We start from the raw sequence: 16965 nt of genomic DNA, 5'->3' as shown, positions 1-16965 counted from the left end.
TATGCCAATAGCTCTGGACCCAACAAGAGTTGTCCTGAAATGACATCACCTTACCAACCGGTGAAGCTGGGGTTGAAATTGCACATACCATGCAAAGTTTGGTCCAAACCATCATGAAAGCTGATGAAAGCTTAAGCATTTAACATTCCATACATAATTTTGCAAGCCCTCAATGTTCTCTTGAAAAGCTATTGCGTATCTGCAGTGTATCAAAATTACTAAGTATCTGCCTCCAGGCAAGTTGAGATATGAAATTTTAACAGATCAAAAATTGTAGAAGGAAGAATAAAGAGTATGAGACACAAAAAACCTCTGCAACAGAAACTTAAAATCCATCTGAAGAAGGCACAGCACCTAGCAAAAAAAATAGTGCATTAACTGTACTAATGCAAATATTTTATATGTTTATACATTATTAAACATATATATATGTGTTTATATATTATATACTTATAAGTAACTATATATACACTCAGAAAACACTCAAATTCAGAAAGAAACAGATTAAAACTCACCTTGAGGATACCAAGAGTAGAAAGGAGCTGTCTAGTTCCACACTACTACACTTAGAGTAAGACACAGATGCTGAGGACTCATGCCAGATCCATAACAGACTGGTAACTAAGAGCCTCTCATCTTGCCTACACAGGCTGCATGGGCATTAAATACACTTAACATGAAATACTGAAAAACCACTGTGCTGTTCATCTGACAGATATTTCTACCATGCTCTACTTATTAAGAAAAAAACCGAACACTCTAAAACCCGACACTTCAATTCCTGTATTTCTTTCCAGCACGTGATTTTCGGATTCTGAAGATGCATTTCTAGGAATGCTGAGACATTGGAGGAGCGGTCAGCACTCACCTGCCTCTGCACCCTGGGAGAAGCAGTGTGCAGCAAGGAGAAGAGGTCCTGGAGCAGAGTGAGCTGCTGGGCCAGGTACTGGCGGCCCACATTGGAGCCGCTGAGCGCCAGCACCATGGAGAGCAGCTCGAAGCAGTAGGCGTCCGAGGAGGCGTCCTCGTCGCTGGGCTGCGAGTTGGCATTCTCCTTGCTGGAGATGGCGTGCTCCCACTCCTCGCGGACACGCGTTGCCTCCATGCGGATGGCCTGCACGATGTGGGCACACACCTGCACAAACGGGGCCAAACACAACAGTGCTGAGAAACTTCCAGCCAGTGCAAAATGTCATGGTTTACCTACCTTCGCGAGCATGGCTAAAATAGGAAACCTGTGAAATTTGGCCTATACTTAAATGACTTTTTAGCATAAAGTCAGATGATTAATAAAATGCTGAATTTGCTCATATTTATTCTGGAATATTTAATTGAAATTATTTTTTATTTTATTTCAGATTCTGCCTTTTAATTTACTTTTTACGTAAAATTCAGGCTAAAAAGAAGTACTCCACAAATCCCCTAAGAAATAAATTTACTCAACATACACAAATAAAAAGGACTTATTAAAATAATCTCTTGTTCAAATTAATAGTCAGAAAGATAAATTTTAGAAACAATAGCAGGGTAAAAAGCATTTTTAGGAGACTATAATGTTCGCGAAGATGAGCGACAGAAGAGTAGAGTCTGCTTAACTTACTAAACTAAAAAATTTCAAAATTTATCAAGAGCTCTATTATTGTGAAAATCTTCACCGAAAATTAACTTATTTATTTATTACAAGACACTAAGATTTAATCCTCAAATAATTTCAAAAAGAACAAACCTGTTTCTGCAAATTTGTCAGTTTGCTCCGGCTGAATATGATCCCTACCATGTGCTCCTTCAGGTCTGCATCTGATGTTGCCTTCACAAAAAGCACACAGCATTAGACCAAAAGTTTCAAGAACACTTCTTAATTACTGTAGCAATTAACACGGAAAGCATCAACAAACTGTGTTTTATAAGTTAGTAGCTAATTTTACAGGAAGATATATAAGCAAGATCAATTTAACTATGCTTAATAAATACCTCTTCAATGTATGTATGTACCTACTTTCTCTTTGTAAGAGGAATTTAAGCATCAAAGAAAATAGGCAAAACAAGTGGAGTGCAATTTCTTCATACTTTTTCTCTGCATATTAACAGAGCCTCTCGAGGTAAAAGATAATAGCCTCTTGAGGTTGACCATGACTACAAGTGTTAAGTACTTCTGTAATTGCAGGTATCATTTGCATCACCATTACTGTGGTGTTTCCATTAAATGCATATGCCTCAGTTATAATTTACTTTAAAAGAAGACACTAAGGTTTACTACTAAAAATACATTATGATATTTTAAAAATAAGCAATTGTGACATTTTACTTCTGTTTTGGTCTAAAAATTATGCAGCATAAGAAATGGAACAACTACTGAGAATCATCCTGGATAATTTTTTTCAGCAAAGTATTATTGATAGAATACAAATAAATACATTGTGTACTTTTTCTTCTCCTTCTGGGGAAGACAACAGTGCTTTTTCTTCTTGTTCTGGGGTTGGCTCAGCATCTCCAGAGATAAGTTTCCCAAACACCTGGAAGAAAGACAATGATAATTAGCATATCTCAAAGATAAACTTGTGCAGATGTGACATTTTTCATGACAACATAAAGCACTTAACATCTACAATTCATAGTAACTTCAGCTGTGTAACACATCATTAAAATCCCACCTGGGATGTTATAAGTCGGAATACTCGAAGTGTCTCAGATTCACAGTTCCTCTGTTGAGCCACGCTTGCAGATATCTGGCCTGCTATTTTAATGCTTTCACCATCCTTCCATCCGAGAATTTTCACTTGTCGAACTCTCAGTGTGTTCTCTGGACCCTTCAACTCAATTTTGATGATGTGATTATCACCCCCAGGAAGTTCACTTGTTACCCAGCCAATATGTCTTGAATCCAAGTCTACCTATTAAAGAGGAACATAAAGTTGGAAACCAATATTATATCAAACAAAAAGTCATCTATTATCATATAGGACTGTAACAAATACTATGCTTGTAATGAAAATCTCAACCTGAGCAGTAAGACATATGTTTAATCATAAAAATATTCAACCTCCTGAGTTCAGATTAGAAAGTAACATATAGCCATTTCTGTTCTATCTGTTAAGCTGATTAGAAATAATGACCTATCTCTTTTATCCTCAAAGCAACAGTTCATATATTTACAAAATAACTCTTAAAACTAATATTTGGTCACTACTTTTATGAAAAAAGAAAAAAACAGCCTCTATAATTTAACTGAAAATGCAACACACAATTATCATTAGATACATTATTTCATCTCTATTCACACAAACACCTGCCAAAGAAATTGTTACTCTCTGGAAGTCAGGATTTGCTACCCTTCCCAAGAAACACAGGACTTAACTGTAAAAAAGGGAGATGAGCTGTATCAAATTAAGTTTATTTTAAAATAAGTAGTTAAAAAAAAAGAACATAAATAATACTGTATGAAATCATGTACTTCATATGAAACTGCAATGTCACTACTGGAAACCAAGCACTGATAGAGTGCAGTGCCTCACATTACTAGTCAGAGAAACTCAACCCCTTAGCCAAGTGAGCCCTCGCTCCTATCCATGGGCTCATGTATAATCAAGCTAATATTTTTTCTTTCCCATTTCTATATTAATTATCAGTGTCTGCATGGAACTGTGCTGCAGCAGACAAGGCTAACTTCTTTTTTTTAATACTGTGAGACAGGATACAGTATGTGGGTGCGCTGGAAGGTAAAAAGCTGTTGGAAAAAAGTCAGAGCAAAGAGAGCAAAGCTGAATCAGTCCCTGGCTATGTTCTGCAAGTCCTTTTTGGAAACCCTCTACAGCTGAAAGGATAAGTTACCATGTAGTAATTAAAACTAAATTAATCTAAAGAACATTTTACATAACCTCTTCAGTAGAAGAATAAAAGCTTGATCAATAGTCATTATACACAGCTGAATTCTGTCATTAATAATTCAGTATTTTCCAAGGCTTAGTAAGGTGTCTGATATTTGCTAAGTAATTTATCTACTATAAGAAATGGAAACTATTTACTCAGAAAAATCTTTTGTATGTGCACAAAGAAATGACAGCAATTTTTCTATATCAACTGTTAAAATGTTTACCTGCTTAATTCTGCAGAGATCTTCTACTGCCTTCCCAGTTAGGAAGGTCATGGAAGTCACTTTGTTCTGCAACAAACAAGTAAAATAAGAATGAAACTCTTCAACTGAGACCGTTCTGACTAGTTCTTCTGCTTTAAGAGAGTACATACATAAAAGAGAAAAAATGCTTCATTACAAAAAAATGCCCATGATCTAAAGCATGGACAAAAAATACCAAAATACAGCTCTCTAACACAGTCTACTCTTTGTATTAAAAGCTGTAGTTGAAATACAGATATATATGTAACATAGTCATATAGATCGATAAAAAAGAATGTAGAAAGTCTAGAAAATTTGGATTTTATGACAGCTCCTTATTTCAATGCTTCTGCAGAAACCATGAGCAAGAAAAGTAAGTAAAAATAATTAAATGATTGAAAATGCATCTGAAATAGAACATGACACTAAGAATTAAGTTTCCCAGCTTCAGTTTCATGTAACTGTAAATTCAGGCAGACTGGTCTGATCATAACAGCTCCTCCTTTCTAAATCAAACTTTACTTTGAAATGTGAACTTCTGAATTAGAATTACCAACTGACAAAGAAAACTGTGCTCCTTGATTGATAAACACATACAGCTTTGGACTATGGACCTTCAATGAGAGACAGTTTTATTTTCCTCTTACCCCAAGATCTCTGGAATTGTCTACATGAACACAAACATAACGTGCATTGATTCCTTTTACACAGTTAATTGTGATGTTTTTGGTTTTGTTTTTGTCCTCATCTCCTGACTCCCAGAACGTTTCTGTAGACCCATCTGTTAAACTACCAATCATGGCAGGTCGGCTTGATGTTTTAATGTCAACAATGCTGGTTAGGTCTTTCAGACAAACCACTATACACAGTTCCTGTGAAAACAAATAGAAATTTTTTAAATACTTGAGAGTAAGCCCAAATACAGGCATGATTTACAATATTTAAAACAGCACAGACATTTCTGTTTTGATGAATGTGCTCTCCAAGAAATTTGTCCTTTATTGATTCAAATTATTCAGTCCTTTAAACTAAGGGAAACATTAATAGCTAAGAGCTGAATGTATCAGCAAATACCTAAATATATATTAGTAAATGGAAGAAAACACTTTAGAAATTTTAAACAGAAGTATTAACTCATGCCCCTTGGAATAACAGAAGGAAAAAGATGTAAGCAAAGAAGAACTGGAAGTACACAATATTTAACAGGTTAACCAAATCCATGACATTCCCCAAAAACTCCACTTGCAAACAAGCACTTACAAGTACTGCCCCAAAATTTTGGTTTGAGTGATACGCAGGCTAACGGTCAATATTTAAACCTAAATATGAGAGTCTAAATGGAGATATGTTCAATGAAATACGACATTGCAATAAGGAATCTTTTAATTTAAATCATCGGAAGCACAGACTGTTCACAAATGATCTCTGCTTCTGAGCCAGAGCTGTAATACTTGCCTGATTCATGACTTCAAAACCAGACTGAACACTGATACTGAAACTCTCTTCACTATCTCCATCATCAGATTTAGACAAAATATTGTTGATATGATGAAAAACATTGCTCTGGTGCAGGAACTGGTGATCAGATTGTTTGAATTTAAGACTCCAGCACCTGAAAACACATTTAATTGACTTTAAAATTTTGAATATTGGCAAAAGACTTACCCATGAAACTATATAACTTACCCATGAAACTATTAATTACATTTTTGCTTCTCAAAGTATTTTCTATAAACATTTAACTTCAAATTTGCAGGATCTCAAGTGTTTCTAGTGTACCATTTTGAAGAAAGCAGGAACAAACTTTTCTTAGAATTTTAATAGTAAATGCAACCATTATTATTCATTATTATTCAGTTTGAGACAAATGCACATTAAAAAATCTCCAAGTTTAAAGATACTATCCAGGTGACAGATTTCTGACAAAGGGTACTACACTACCATGCACATACATGCAGATCCTACCATATTATTCTGCAAGATGTTTTCTTTTTCATAGTGGAGACTGTATGGAATTTAAAGTACTTTCCTCTCTACAAAGTCCTTTATATCATTATTTGTATGTATAAACACCTAAGTGTCTTTCATGTACCTTTTCTCTAGTGGCAAGGATAAATGTGCTCCTTCTCACACAAAGTTTTCAAGCATACTATTTACATTGCAAAATCTTTTAACCTGGAACTCGACAACATTTCCAGCCTTTTCAAGAATTTTCTTGATTTGTGCTTACCTTAAGGCCATTTGCTGTAATGCACTACCACTGGGAAGAGACATCATAAGATCAGAGATTGTCTGAAGAAGGCGATGGAAAGTGTGGGGTAAGGGGTGAGCAGCTTCCCCAGCAATCACTATATCCGACAGAGGATGTTCACATACTCGCGTGTCTTTTTCCTACAGAGCAAAGCAATTTGTTTGTTACTAACAGACTTTCTGAGACAAAAGGTTAAGTTAAACAAAAACATTTCTATTTAAGAGTAACTGCAACAGTCTTACAATGAATGTGAAGTTGACACAGTTCCTGGCAGAGAATTTGAGAGTTTTTACAGTAAGTTACACATGAGCCTCAAACTGGGAATTTGGGAAGTATATTGTATGCTGCCACATATTTCTCATGATTTAAGGATGAGAAGCATTACACTGCAATAATTTGAAAAGAAAGAAACAAACCAGAAATAAATAACATATTCCAGCAGTTGAAACCAACTTTATCTGAGCAGCAAAATCCAGCCATAGCAAACTTGATAACTAAGCTAATGTTACCAGTTGCTGCATTTCATTAGAGCTGTGAAAATAATAATTCTTAGTTAAGGTGTGTCAGTATCAGAAAAGCAGTGTACCAGGTTACACTATTGAAAAGACTAATTTCAGAAGAACTACTTTCAAAACTGGATTAGATTTGAAGTGATAAAGATTATCCTGACTTATTGACAGCACTAGCATGATTTTTTTTTTTAGCCATTCATTGTGGACATGATAATGTCTTAAATCAGAGCTAAATCTAAAAGAGGTTGTATGAAGATATCTTTTGGAAGATGTGTTAGACTATACCATTTTGCATGCTACATTTTCAGAACTACAGATTTTTCTTAAATCACTGAATTAAGTATACTTAGTGCACATTTCATTACTTATTTAATTATTCATATATATACACATACACAAAAGTACGTAAATTAACTATGCACTGTTATAATTAACTATGCACTTTTCTTAGAACACTAAGACAACAGTAAACCAAACCACAAAGATTCTCTAACAAAATATTTTCTCTTCTCTCTTGTTGCAAGGCAAAGGAGGAACAAGAAGCAAATGGTTATTTTTTAAAAATGGATTAGCAATGTGCTTGTGCTTTTTTTGCTTTCTTATTTCCCATGAATATTAAAAAAAAAATAATGCTTTAGAAGACCTCATGATTTATCGGCACATGGAAAGTGATGATTGAGAAGAAAAATTAATCTGTCTACAACACGAATTCAACTACAATTTAAGATTTTGTTTCACAGAGGGACGATTAAGGATTTTTTTTTTTCACGTGGAAGTATTTTTAATTTGCCTACAAAATCAGCAGAACCTCACTTACTTGTTCTGCATTTTCTTTGTTTGATTTATTTTCTTCATCCTCTTCTTCTTCAGGCTCTACAGGTGCAGGGGTCAGGGAAGCCACAAAATGCCACAAGATATCATGAAGAGAAGTTGTTTGAATGACATTACAAAGAAGCCAGTTGAAGGCCTAAAACAAATTACATACAAGGAATTATCAATTGGTTGAGCAAAACTGGAGCAAAACCATTTCCTAAAGCATTTATGTAAGAAGGTGCACTGATGATTCGGACAGGCAAATAATAATGCAAAGGTCTTCAAGTAAGACATTATTGCTCTGTAGCTAAAACAATTTATTAAAATGACAACTATATTACAGGGAACGTAGCATAATCTTAAAAAAATTCCAAGACAGAATTTACGACCATCTTATTTTAATCATACAAGAGCCATCAGGACATGAATACCTCCATGGCAAAGACTCGGCAAGCAGATTTCCTTAAGGCTTGTTTCATTGCTATTTCAAGTCCTTCCAGATCATGATGCTGGATTACAAATGCCAATACTGGCCACTGGAAATTTCTCTCTCCTTTGGAAAGAGAGCTGTGGGCGGAGATTAACCGAGAAAGTTCAGGAGATGGATGTCTCAGGAGAGAGGACCCCACTTCTATTCAAAAGCATAAAAATATGCATACATTAGATTCCTTGTGCATTTCAATTTTATAGCCACAGTAAAAATGAAAAACAATAAAGCACTTTCAGAATTTTTTTTTGACAGAAAACTGCATTAAAAAAACAATATGGAAAAATGATGCTTCAACTGAGAAAGAAAATACCACCTTTACTTTTAAATAAGGCACAGAAGATTCACCACATATTTTAGAATTACAGTAAATCTTAATCCAATTTTAGGCTAATTCTGTGCCAATTAGCAAAAACCTAATGCTTATTATTATTCTGTTTTATAACTAAAAAGTCACTACATGTATTAATAAAAAATATATTTGTCTACAGTTTCCAAGAACTGCAAATCTTGAATTATTCTCCCCTGCTTCTGATGTCTGTGCTCTTACCTGCATCTCCACTGTTGACTCGTCTCCTGGGGATTGCCTTGACACGTGCTGGCAAAATCGAGTGCTGTTTGTCATACTCTGAGGCAACAACTGAGTATGATCTTTGAAAGACTGTGCGCTTTGCAAGATCTGTGTCTGTGATTGGACTGGTTTCCAAACTGTGAATAAAGCAGTAAAACACCCATTTAACAAATATATGGAGTATATCTGAATTATACACCAATAATTAATAAGGATACATGCATTTCATAGTCACAATGCTACTACTGCATGAAACTTTGTCTTAAGTACCTAATAACTGTTTAAATGCTGGAAAAGAAGGAGCACATATTAGAACTGCACATGGTGAAAAAGCATGCAAGTGCTTTATAAACAAATGCAATGATGGACATGATGAGTTCCAAGAATTTAGGTACTTCTTTCAGAGGGATACAAACATTCAGATCATGCCTAAATTGAAGTTTCAGACCAAACTTCTCCTGAGAATGCATGTGAAAACATCTATGAAGTGAATTTTTAATACGCAAGCCAACTGAAATTTGGAACTTTATGTGAAGTAATAATTTCTAACATCAATAGCCTTAAAGTCAAATTTGAATTGCTACAGCTAAACCTCTGACATGTTTTACTCCTTACCTTCAGTGGACTTCTTACAGTCTGCAGAAGGACTCCCAGCTTATGCTGTCCCTATAGGCCTCAGGAGACCATGGTGTCCACAGTTTTAATAAAGGAATATACCAATACGATGCACTCTTAAGGAGTTTTGTTAGAAAAGTTCTATTTCTGAAAAGACTACATTATAGATTGTAGTATTCCAATAAACTATTTGTGCAGTCAGTATGAAATACAACAAATTGAAATAAAAACAGATTAAAAGCAAATTTTCTCTCCATTACATCCTCACTATAATATGAGGAATCGCTGACATCTGAAACCATTGAGCATCTAAGTAGATTCTGGACTATTATTAATAGTAAGAGCCATTTTTATCCTAGTGAAACAAAAATCTTTATACTTGCTTGAATTAGATCACAGTGAACTTAATGAGACAAGAAAGCAGCTTAACCTGGCAAAAACCACTCAACACTCTTGGTCCTAGAGAGCATTGTCATTTCTTCAGTGACATTTATATGTCCCACAGAACAAAGCAGCAACATCTGCTTTGAAAAGTGTAAGGTAATGAAATTTCCCCTGTTCAAACTTCCCGTCAGAATTAAATCCTGAAAGCAGAACAACAGCTACTTCCTTTCAAGAAGGTCATCAATCAGTTGTGGTAAAGAACAAATATACAGTCAAAAAAAACCTCCTACATTGTCAAGGAGTTTGCAACAGTAACAGTACTTGGATTATTGATCTTTAGATCACTTCTTCAGTTCTGTAGATTCTGGAATTTTTCTCTATGGGGAAATAAGCAGGTGGGAAGTAAAGGCTATGGATAAATTTCTCTGTATGCTAAAAGTCCTTATCAACTAAACAAATATTTTTTGTATTTGAGTTGTAAACCCAGAATCTTTCTAAAGAGAAACAGTTGGTTTGAAGTACAGTAAAAAGTTTCAGTTCTGATTTGTACATTCCTTGCGTATTTACATATCCAAACATATTCCACTGCTAACAGTTGAAAATACACCTGATATGCTATGATTCACTGAAAATTTCCTAACTACAGCTTCATATCTTTTTGACTTTTATGCTGCCATTTCAGAGACTGATCTGATACTTTACTTACTCCTAACTGCAGCAATGTTTTCCTTTTTTTTTTTTTTTTTTAATTTGTGTTATAAATTACTGCTTTAACATTTGTACGTAGAACCTAGAATTACAAGGAAGTACCTTGGGGGCATAGATTTCATGTTACTCTCTGGCTCTTCAAAGACATTAGGGCTTGCATCAGGAGTAACGGAGATGTACGGCGCAGGTACTGAAGTTGAGCGCAAGTATCTCATCTCGTCCTGGAAGAGGTTGTCATCCTGGTACCCAACAAAATTTTCATGATGATGCCTACATCAAATGAGATTTTTAAATTAGGATTAAAGACTAAAAATTGCTGAAACACACATACACAAAAGTAATTTGCCAATACACTTTGTAAGCCAATGCTATTCATTTACTCTTCACCTATTAATGCTTTTAAGCTGGTTGTGACTTTCAAGTGTTCATGGAAGATACACTGGCATTCTCAACCAACAGGTAGTGGGGATTGCCCTTTTCTATCTTCTAGTATTTTCATCAGGTATTTCTAGAATGTGTTTTAGGTCCAAACATCTACCCAACATAAACATGAGACACTACAGTGAAATTTACTTAGAATTACCATGAAAGCACAAGTCTTCTGGTTTCCTTTTTACTATTTTTAACTGTGAAGAGAAAAAAGTAGCACATATGTCTGCTACTAACACACTAAGTTAAATTCCTCGGGATATTAGGAATTCTTAGGATGGAAACTGAACTGTTGTAAAATATTTAGCATTCAAAAACCACTTAGGGCAGATTTGACTCTAGGAGAAAATACAGTCTAAAAAATTGAACAAGATCATGGATCAAAAGAGATGAAAAAAACACCATGAAGAATTAGGAAAATATGTCTTTTTCTATGTAAGTTTTAGTTTAGTTTACACACACATTTTTATCCAATACTCTACACAGGTGAGTGTATATTCATACACTTCCTCTAATTACCTTGCTAATGTCTGTAGATAGAGACATGGCATCTTAATAGGAAAGTCTTCAGAAATTCCTTCTTTGAGACTGGGAAGTTGAGATTGGAATGCTTTTGCAGGATTATAGCAGAGGATACTGGGCTCAGCAGCACTACTCAGTGACAGTAAATACAGTGCATTGGCTTTAATCACTTGATGAGCTTCCATAGTTGGCAAGGCACGAGGTGTCTTAACTTGCATTGGTTTTCTCCTAGACTGTTTAATCTAGATAAATTTAAAAAAGACATAATTAAATTCACCACAGGAAAACCTGACAACCTAGCTCATAATACAGCTACTTAATTCTACTGGCTGTAAAATACCTTCTATGACAAAACATACCTCTATTATTTTCCTACCTTTGCAAACATTTAATGAACAGCTGATAGTTTTGACATTCGTCTTAGGATTAATTTTGCATGCAAAAAGTTTAGTTTAAAAAATAAAGTTAAATTATTAACATCAACAAATTTGCATAACTTTAAGCAAGATTTTGAAATTAGTCCTTGAAGACCAGTGAAAGAAAAACACCTTTTATACCATTTCCATTAAAAACACAGCACTATTAAGCAGACAAAGTTATACATATGAGCTGAAGATACCTTTTCTCTTGCTGCTGCTTGCTTTTCACGGAGATACTTTTCTCTGCATCGATCACACACCAAATACCACGTGCTCCCTCCAATGCCTCCATCGCCACAATTCCCAGCCCATCCTCCACAAAAGTGCCCAATGCTGTTGTAACCTTGGCCACCTGCGTAGCAGCCACAACCTACAGCAGGGAAAGGTGAGAACAAGTTATTTCAAAAGCAGGATTCTTATTCTATTATTCATTGCTGTAAAAGAGGGATGAAGAGGGGAGAAAGGAAGATGCTTGTCTTTTCCTGGCTTGATTTTCTGCTTTTCCGCATGTCTGAATTGGTTACAAAACAAGATTCTTGTCCATATGTCCCACCAGTGTCCAAAGAATACAAATGTACTGTAGTTTTCAAGTTTTCATAAAGAACTTGTTCAAGGCATGAACAGCTCCCTATTCAGACAGCTAAATTACGGTAAGGTTAGTATTTTAAGTTAGCCAACAATATCTGTAATTTAACAAACAAAAATTTTGCCTCCTAGCTAACAAAGCTTAAGAGGGAATAAAGAATATTCTTTTGCTGATTGGAATTTCTCAGAAAGATTCAGGATTTTACATGCACAGAGCTAAAAAAGAATTACATACCAACAAGTACATCAAAAATGTTAAGTCACTGACACCTAGTACTGACACATCAGACAGAAGTTTTCTACTCTTGACAGTAGAACAGCAAAAAAAAACTTCTGTCAATATAGACCCTAACCAACTCATCTCATTTTTTATTTTCAATTTTCTCAGTACAGCTTCAAGTCCTAAAGTGTAAAAACACAGCAAGTTTCTGAAGAGCTACTGTAAAGTCAGAGTATTATTCTGACCTTGTTTCAAACCATATTGAAACTTTAGATCCATAACTACTTAAAATTATACACAAAGATGTGCAAATGATCGGTATGTAACTTTTAATTTAGGGTACATAATAGAAAGGATAGCCTGACACATTTCTGTAACAGTAACTAACAACGAAACGTGTGTGAAATATACTTTCTGGATGGACATGGGAATTAAAAATACCAAGTCTTACCTGGATGAGCTTGTCTCATGTGGTAAGTCACTGGATATGGATGGGACTCTCCACAGAGCTCACAGATGGTGTCTTTTTCAGGTCCTCCCACTGCAAGCTGGGCCATCTCACCAAAGAGATTTCCCCTTGGCCTAGCCTCAACCTTTTCTTTTTTCTTTTTCTCCTTTTTGGCTTTCTTGTTATCTTTGTCACTTTCCTTCTTCTTTAACACTGCACAAGAACCAGGACTTGGAAAAATCATGTTTTGGGAAGCTGCTTTAATAGTTGCTAAAGAAATATCTTCCCAGAAAGCTACTAAGTGCTGCAGTGTTAATGGAAGAGGAGACTTGGATTTCATTGTGTGATGACTAGATGTTTCAAAGGAGGTAGTTTCATTTTTTCCGTCCTCACACTTTTCATGCAGAGGTGGTTCTTTTAACATTGAGAGGACTTTGTTTTTATTGATGCTACCCATTTTAGATATATCTGGTCCATGAGGTGAGATGTTGAACATGTTAAGAGCAGATGATATTTCCAATGAATGTCTATTTTTCAACTTGGTTTCTTTTTCCTCTGCTGGTTGTTGAGTAAGACTGCTTCGTATGGGTGCATGCTCTTTGGACAGTTCTGGATTAAACTTCAAAAAGGATGAGCATGCCATGGCATCATGAACTATTCCTTCGTGCCAAAGAAATGCAGCAAATACGGCTCGAGCACATTCTGCAACAGAAGGTGACATTGCTTGCTTGGCAGGCTCTATGGGCTTTGATCCATCTCCTTTGAAAAGGAAGTTGGATTTTTCCTTTTTGGGTCTTGTGTGCCTGCCAGCACATTTACGGCTCACTTTTGGAGATGCTCTCATGTCTTGCTCATCCTTCAGTGGTGCTTTTCCAATGCTGAAATGAACTTTATTAGAAGCATCGTCCAGGCTTCTGAATTCGGTGTTGTCTTCACAGGTGGTATCTGTAATACTGTCAGTCTTTAAAGTACTCGAAGTACAGACTTCAACTACCTCACTGTGAAGATTTTCTTGTACGACATGAGGGGAAGGAGCTCTATTCTCAGTTTCTGGTGCAGGTTTTCCATCTTTTGCAATAATTTTTGGTTTGGGTGAAGTGGACCTCCCCCTTAAGGGTTCTGTTAGTGGCACTTTCTTTTTGCGAAGGGTGTCTGGATCTAACGTGTAAGAATCTGATTTGGAGCGTTCTCGAGGAGGATCAAGCTTTGTTTTTACAGGGGATGAAGCTTTCTGAGGTAGAGTTTTGTCATGGGGTGATGAGGATCGTGGAGAACTAGCACCAGATCGAATGCCGGTAAGTGTCTTTGTCTTTGGAGAAGACGACCGGGTTCCTGGCCCTGGAGATTCAGCTCTCAGACCAGGAGTTGTTCTTCCATCAGTTTTTAGTGTCTGCAAAGTGTTATGATTTGGTGACAAAGACCTGCTGTGCGAATCTGACCGCAGCTTTGCAGCATCTGATTTCAGCATCAGACACTCGCTGGCTGACAAGCCATCGGTGTTTCTGGGTTTCTTTTGCTCAGCAGCAGCTCTGTTCATTCGCACATCCAGCTTGGGTGACCTGCAGTCAGCTCTGTGTTTTGATGACATGTCTGATTTTCCTGCTGGAGAAATTGGTCTAGCAGCTCCTGTGAAATTCATTCGGTCACCTGTGTAATATTTCATAATTGAATTGTTACATTTTGACAGTGACACTTTCAATAGTCCAAAACAAGGACTAAAGACCTGAACACAAGATAAAGATCAAACACATGCTTCTGTTCACATCAAAATAAAAGGAAACATGAAGGGATCTTTTTTCCCCTAGAATATTTTTGATACATTTCTTTTCCCAAAGATACACAGAAACAAGTGTTACGAAGTTTTTATAGAGAAAACACTACTATGGAGGTATCAAAAGGCACAGTTCACTCTTTCTACAAACCACTAGTAAAAGAAGCACAATTTACATCCTTAGGTAAAATTCCAGAAGTTAACTAAGTTTACCGCAGTTGCAACAGAAACCAGGGACTATTTATCTATTTCAACATGTGACAGGCTGACTGCAACATGAGATAGAGATCAAATGTATTGCCAGATTTATTTTCTTTAACGCTCAAAAGTCAGGAATTGTAGGACATAAACACTGTTAGTAAGGCAAATTGGGCAAGAGGTTTGCAAATATGGTCAAAACTACTCAAACTGATAATCTATGGAATCTACTTTTTAAAGTCCACAATCTACCCAATGTTCTGCTACCAAAACACCTGAACTCCTCCTACAAAACACACTTTTTCAATTGCTAAGTTAAATGGCCAAGTCTGGTCTATGACGTCCTCCAACCCTGATGCACTAATTTATTGTTCCTATGTATACTGACTTTATACGTGTATTAATCTACAGAGCTGTAAGAACTACAGGTAGCTTAGTAAAAGTACATACAAAACAAGTATATGCAGAAAGTAGCTTATTAAGGCAATCTGCTTCTGATACCTCTGTGAACCAAGTCTCTCTCGTAGAATTGTATTTTGAAAAGTAATCCAAGCAACATGGGAATTACTGGCAAGCAATGCAGCAGTTAATACTGCTGTCTCTCCATAAATTCTTACACTGCAAAATCTTGAATGCAGAGTTAAAGCCTTTTGATTTGAATGGGATTTCATTAGTCAAACATGAGAAGTATATCCCATATAAGGCCTGCAGAATTGAGATACGGTACTTAGGAATATTTTACTTTTCTAGATATTAAAAGGTTATTTGCACTTGTCTGGGCATATTTTTTTGGAAAGCAAATATTTGTTAAAAAATGAAGTTTCAATTAATTCGAGAATATTTGCCAATTTAAGTCTTGATTTCTAATGGGAACAGGATAGACAGTCGCCTTTTATCTAGTACCTTCAGTATTAGAAAACGTGAAATCAGCATTTACTTTCTTATATGTTATGGGATCTGAAGTAACTTCATGCAGGTCTCAATCACCAACCCATACCTCTATACTAGAAAATATGTAGATGCATTTTTCCTACTATTATCTCTCACAATATAAAGAAAAAAAAAAAAAAAAAGAAAAATTTTGAGCAGAATTTAGCAACCAAGATGCTTCCTCAGGTAAAAAAAAAAAATATATTCTTTGCTATTTCCATATTTAAATATACCTTACAATAAAATTAACAACAACAGGAAAAAGTGAAGGTAATGAATTATATTTGAATGTTTAACAAGCCTGAAAGTTAGGATATTCTCCTGCCTTCCCAAGACATGGTAGAAGTTCATACTTTTCTGAGCAGAGAAGAAATATTGTGTCTATATTCAGGAATAATATATCAAATGGATGTGGAACATAGTGAGACTATCTCAAGTATTTGTCATCCTAATCAAATTTGAGAGTCTAATCTGTCTTTATTTTTACAAGTTCTATAATTGTTTTTCCCTTGGAGGGGGGAGGTGGAATAGGAAGGCAAGAAATAACATGGTACCTTGTGATTTATAAAATGACTGTTCCTGCTAACAGAAAAAAAAAGTTTCAGAAACATCAGTCCAAGCATTTCAACCATTCCAGCTTAGTTATTCACCAGTTTTACTGATGAGCTACTTTGAGATGCTTATTTTGTGACAGATAAATTCTGAAATGCAAATTGGAATTACTTTTATATACATCTTTCCCAGTCTGCCAGATGAGAAAATACTTTGGATTAAAACTTTTACATAATGCCTCATAAAAGAGGGGGGGGGAGAAAAAGGTGGAAAGATGACAATCATTTTAGAGGACATAGAACACTTCAAGCCACTCAGCAAAGTATCAAATTTAAAGTACATGCATGATTAGCAAATACAAATGACGAAAACATTCCAGAGTAAAACCGCTTATGAAAGGTATACGCTGACAATGGCTTCCAACAACAAAAATATTTTG

The 16965-nt window shown here is 35.6% G+C and overlaps 1 protein-coding gene across 1 annotated transcript in view; it reads right to left on the bottom strand.

The window, feature by feature from the left end:
• MYCBP2 (MYC binding protein 2) overlaps nucleotides 1–16965 on the bottom strand; it is a gene marked incomplete at its 5' end in the record, with an annotated part of 167550 nt that overhangs the window by 14832 nt on the left and 135753 nt on the right. Inside the window, 15 exons of the mRNA XM_083884892.1 lie at nucleotides 869–1135; nucleotides 1727–1807; nucleotides 2415–2513; nucleotides 2652–2891; nucleotides 4094–4159; nucleotides 4759–4983; nucleotides 5567–5723; nucleotides 6342–6502; nucleotides 7692–7841; nucleotides 8119–8318; nucleotides 8725–8882; nucleotides 10555–10722; nucleotides 11401–11645; nucleotides 12023–12192; nucleotides 13079–14722. Of these exons, the coding sequence (XP_083741018.1) occupies nucleotides 869–1135; nucleotides 1727–1807; nucleotides 2415–2513; nucleotides 2652–2891; nucleotides 4094–4159; nucleotides 4759–4983; nucleotides 5567–5723; nucleotides 6342–6502; nucleotides 7692–7841; nucleotides 8119–8318; nucleotides 8725–8882; nucleotides 10555–10722; nucleotides 11401–11645; nucleotides 12023–12192; nucleotides 13079–14722 (4031 nt within the window). The remainder of the gene's footprint in view (nucleotides 1–868; nucleotides 1136–1726; nucleotides 1808–2414; nucleotides 2514–2651; nucleotides 2892–4093; nucleotides 4160–4758; nucleotides 4984–5566; nucleotides 5724–6341; nucleotides 6503–7691; nucleotides 7842–8118; nucleotides 8319–8724; nucleotides 8883–10554; nucleotides 10723–11400; nucleotides 11646–12022; nucleotides 12193–13078; nucleotides 14723–16965) is intronic.

The sequence above is a fragment of the Zosterops lateralis genome (genome assembly GCF_965231275.1).
Source record: "Zosterops lateralis genome assembly, chromosome: 2".
NCBI classification, from domain to species: Eukaryota; Metazoa; Chordata; class Aves; order Passeriformes; family Zosteropidae; genus Zosterops; species Zosterops lateralis.
Note: the sequence above shows the minus strand (reverse complement) of the source record. Positions and strands in the feature narration are given on the sequence as shown.